Source organism: Ailuropoda melanoleuca, chromosome 8 (assembly GCF_002007445.2).
Source record: "Ailuropoda melanoleuca isolate Jingjing chromosome 8, ASM200744v2, whole genome shotgun sequence".
Taxonomy (NCBI): Eukaryota; Metazoa; Chordata; class Mammalia; order Carnivora; family Ursidae; genus Ailuropoda; species Ailuropoda melanoleuca.
Genome location: NC_048225.1, coordinates 102,846,714 through 102,851,447, shown reverse-complemented (window position 1 = coordinate 102,851,447; position 4,734 = coordinate 102,846,714). Strand labels below are relative to the sequence as shown.

At 55.9% G+C, this 4,734-nt stretch overlaps 1 protein-coding gene across 1 annotated transcript in view; it reads right to left on the bottom strand.

Moving 5' to 3' along the window:
* Window positions 1-485: 485 nt before the first annotated feature.
* BTG2 (BTG anti-proliferation factor 2) overlaps window positions 486-4,734 on the bottom strand; it is a 7,406-nt gene continuing 3,157 nt past the window's right edge. The window contains exons 3-4 of the mRNA XM_002925436.4: window positions 4,345-4,647; window positions 486-3,025 (exon numbers count right to left, since the gene is read on the bottom strand). Of these exons, the coding sequence (XP_002925482.2) occupies window positions 2,691-3,025; window positions 4,345-4,647 (638 nt within the window). The 3' untranslated portion in view covers window positions 486-2,690. The remainder of the gene's footprint in view (window positions 3,026-4,344; window positions 4,648-4,734) is intronic.

The window sequence follows — 4,734 nt, the reverse complement described above, 5'->3', positions numbered from 1 at the left end:
CCAAATGGCAGTCCCAGAGGTGACAAGAGAGCCTGGACCTGGAACTTTGCGACCAGTCTGCCCCAACCTGGGAAGGGCCCTCCCTGCTCTGTGTCCCGGGCTCACCATCTCAGTCTGACACACAGGCTGTGAGTCTTAATCATGTCTAATATTTTCAGTACCTCGTACGAACGGAAAGTCCATACTTGCTGAATGAGCAGATGAGTGAGCACAGCCAAGGCCTGGCAAGAACAGGATGTGTGAGACCCGGCCAGACTCAGCAGTGCTCAGTCTAGAACCCCGTCCCGTCCAGCATTGTCACAGGGAAGTGAGAACATGCATTTAAGGACAAAGGAGTCCCACAACTAGATTTTTCTTTTATACCAGCCCTGTGCTATAGGTCTTTGGAGTATCACTGAAGAGAAATACTGAGACACTGAGAAAGGATTTGATCCAAGGGAAAGGCTGAGTGACGTGGGAATGTGACCTTCTCTACACCACACGGCTTCAACTGCTACATTTTTATTAAAGTAACAAAAAAAAAAAGCATACATTTGTCCATAAAGCTGTACATTCTTCCATATAAAAACACTATTATACAATTAGTAACCTTTGTCTTTTCTGTCAGAATAGCTTACAAACGTACGACTATTATTTATTATTACTTAAAAGGAGAGACAGGCCTGCTCAACAGTCCAGCTCTGGGTGTTTTGCTGTTTTTAAAGTGAACATCAAAAAAACAAGAGAAGATGGAGCGCGAGACCGCGAGGCTGCTTCTAAAAAGGCAGGAACCTGTTTGCAGACAAGATGCAACACCACAGTCTGTGGGGATTCACAGCTTTGTTTCCACCCACAGGCCAGAAAAGGAGCTCTTGGGTCTGTGGGCCTGAAGTTGCCTTTAGAGCAAGAAAGGCTGGAAGCAGGGTCTAGGAAGGCAGCTCGGAGTCTAGAGTTGACAAGGAGGCAGAACTGGCAGGGGTGGGTAGGGAGAGTGTTTGGTAAATAGCACCTTTGTGTCAGAACTGAGTAGTTCAGGAATCCAGGGAAGGGGACTGCCAGTGGAGCGGGGACCCTTGGGTCAGGGTAGAAAGGTTCCTCACAAAGGGGCAATAGCCAGGTAGGCTGGACAGGAGGGGAACCAGGTCGACCAGATGCTCTAGCTACGCCCTTCTCAAGTGATTTGGGGTTGGGAAACTCAAGGCCTTCTGAGGGCCCCCTCACTAATGTCACTGAAAAACCGAAGGAAGGGGATTTCTTCCCAGTATGGATTTCCATGGGCTCCAACCGAGGGCAGTAAATATTGCACAAGTCTACAGACAACTTGGATTGTACTGAGAGATAGCAACTTCCCCACAGGTGCTCTGAGCACCAGGGAGAAAGGAAGGAAAAAAAAAAAAAAAGTCCAGGATCGTGGCTTTTAGTGTCAGCCCTACAAGAATACCAAGTAGTCCTGCAGAACTTGGGGCCTTCTCCCGCTCAGCCAAGGACTACCTGTGAGGCTGACCAGCCAGCCAGAGTCCCGAGCATGGAGGGAGAGGTCCCTAAGCCCTCCAGGGCACCAGGAGGTTCTGAGAGCCGGTTCTTCAGACTCTCCTGGGACCCAGGAGGCCATATTGCACAGTGAGTGAGAGCTCTTGTTCTGGAAAATTGGGTGGCTCCGTGACCCAACCAGAAGGGGACAAGAGCGGGAGAGTCAGGGAGGAGTGTTGTGCTTTGAAAAAGAAGGCAGTAAGAAAGAACCTGGAGTTCCCCGTAGCTTTTGAGCCAACTCTCAAAGGGATAATGGCAGCAGCATCAGGACTTTCATGTGGTTCCAGAAAGAAGGGTTTTGGCCAAAAACAAATATCCCCAAGTGGATACTCTTTGGGTCCCAAAATTCCATTGCAAATCACCCCCAAGTTATTCACCACACATACACACAGAGCAGCACACAGCAAAGCAACGGTTTTGTGCAGAGTACCCTTCCGTCCCAACCCCAATAACCTCTAACTCCTGCCTCACTCCCCTGACCCCCACGAAACAAAAAGCTTTTGTTTCCTGCCTGGGAAGCAACATCTACAGGCCCCTGAGCACAGAATCAGAAACAAGTCATGATTTCAAGAAAAGCGGCTTAGGATAGAAGCAATCGGGAGAGGCCTTTTCACTCTCTGCCCTGGATCTCACTGGAAAAGTAAAAAAGAGAAGATTAGGCAACATAGCATAATTGAAGTCCAGGCTTGAACGCCCCTGAGGAGGAGAGGGGCCAGGGATGCAGGTGTCCTGCTCCGGAGAGCGAAGAGGTCTGAACTTGGCCTCTCTTCTCCCCGCCACAGGGCAGATCTTGACCGCTCTCATTCACAGTTGCTAACCTTGTTTGCTCCCTCTCACATCTTCCTGGGGGGCCAGCCAAGCTTTTCCCACCTCGCCCCTGCTAGGCCAGCCCCCTCCCTACTCCCCCCGCCCCGTAGGCAGGCACTGGCTCCCAGACTCTAGCGCACAACAGTTCTCTCCAAAGGCACCTGGGGAGGCCACTTCCAGGCAGCTCCCTTTAAGGATTTTTCTTTAAAAAAATCTTTTGGTTTTTTTTTTCTCCCCTTTTCTTAAAAAAAATAATATATATATATATAAATAGCTCTTCATTTAAAATACAGTTCCCCAGGTTGAGGTATGCGGTGGCCTGTTGTCACGGCCGAATGAGTACAGTAGAGTGCCTGGTAGGGGTGGCGGGGGATCTAACTGGACACCGCCATCACGTAGTTCTTCGAGGGGCTGCTCCGGCCCAGCATCATTTGGTTCTTGCAGGTGAGGAGCCCGTAGGAGGCAGCCACCGGGGCCTCCTCGTACAGGACGCAGATGGAGCCGTCCTCCCCGATGCGGTAGGACACCTCATAGGGGTCCACCCACAGGGTCAGCTCGCTGGGCAGCAGCTGGCGCAGCTGGGGCTGGCTGAGTCCGATCTGGCTGGCCACCTTGCTGATGATGGGGTCCATCTTGTGGTTGATGCGGATGCAGCGGTAGCCGGAGCCCTTGGACGGCTTTTCGGGAAACCAGTGGTGCTTGTAGTGCTCTGTGGGGATGGAACAAGAGGGAGGTGCCCTGGTTAGAGCGGCTAGGCTGTGAAGGCTACCCACAAGGGGGGATGCGGATGGAGGGGTAGGAGTAGAGGAAGGAACCCAGAGATTTTAAGTAAGCAGTGTGGTTTCTCAGGAGTTCCAGGACCCTCCTGCCGCTGAAGCAGAGAACATTTTAGAGGATTCCCCCCTCACTCCTTCTAGGTCACAGACGTGAGTGTGTATGGGGAGAGAGTCCCACAGCTCTGGGGCAATCCCGAGTAGCTGGTGTATTGCTTTTGGCACACTCTGTTTAAGGAGGAGGGGTGAGACTGGGGAGGACATGTCCAGGCAGGGCCTCTGGAGACCTGTGAGCTGAAGTTGCAAGGCCCGGAAGGCTGCCATCGTTGTCAGACCCACAGCAAGTCGTTGTGTCTCCCACCCTGGGCCCCAGGGGCTCCCTCTGCCTCCTTCAAAAGCCAGAGACCTTCTGCAGCCGCTAGAGGAGTCAAACCCCGGTTGTTTTGATGAAACATATGCTGCTCCTCAGAAGGCAGGATCTGCGTGGGCGCGTTTGGAGATGGCTATCGCTGCTTGAGAACCGCGGCCAACCGGCTAGAAACAGCTGGGAGATAGGTCTCTCCCCTGGCAGCCGCTGCTTATCTCTCGTCAACCTCCCGTTTCACGCCGCCCTCGCCCCCGGCACACGGGCCAGCAGAGCGCAGTTACTACCTACAAGAATTTCTCAGTACCATAATGGGTGGCAGATGGCTAAGGGGGGGCCAAAGCATACAAAGGGGGCCGGGATTCCAACTTCCAGCGAGTCAACAACCGGCCCGGGCACAGCGCAGCCCCGGGGCCGCCGAAGAACCACGGCTGAGGATCCAGGCTGTTGTGAAGGCTCAATTGCGCCTTCTTCCCCCATAGCGACCCGTTGGCTGGCCGGGCTGGCTCGCCCTCAGCGCCCCTGGAGAGTCTCAGTAAGGTAAAGGGGCTCGCACTGAGGCCCGCAGGTGCCTCCTCCCGGGACAGAAGCCGGCGCCAGGGCTCGCACTCCAGGACAAGGGTCTGCGTCCGCGACAGTGTGGAGGAACGCGCCCGACCAGAGCCATCACGGACCGAGAGCCGAGCGCGGGGCCGCTCAGGGGAGACACGACCCAGGGCAATGGGGGGATGCGGGCCGCCCTGGGGGCTGGAGGGAAACCGAGTCCCGGAGCTGCTCGCGAAGGGAGCCCTGCCCTAAGAGAAGAGGAAAGACGGCCCAGGCAGGAAGGAAGGGGGACCGAGCCCCAGAGGCGGGGCTCGACGGAAGCCAGGATCCTCGGCGAGTGCTCACCTGTTAGTGCCTCCTGGAGAGCCCCGCTGAAAACCTTTAGTCTCTGCTCGCTCACGCAGCCCCGGGTCCTCAGGAGGCTGGAGAGGAAGCCCACGGCGGCGGCGATCTCCGGGAGCATGTCTGTTCTCTTCCCGGTCCAGCGGGTCTGGCTCATGTCGTGCGCGGCTCGGGAGGCGGTGGCAGCGGCAGGGAGCAGTGAGGGGGTCTCCGGTGGGACGTGCCGCCTTGCAGGATTCCTCAGTTCGCTGGGCCGCTGCTCGGGCTCTGCCCGGACTTTACCCGGGACGCGCTTTTCATACTGTTCTGAGAGGCGGGGGAGCCCGCGGCGGCACCCATTGGCCACCGCCAGCGGATGGGGGCGGGGCCAGACGCCCGCCCCGCCCCGCCCCG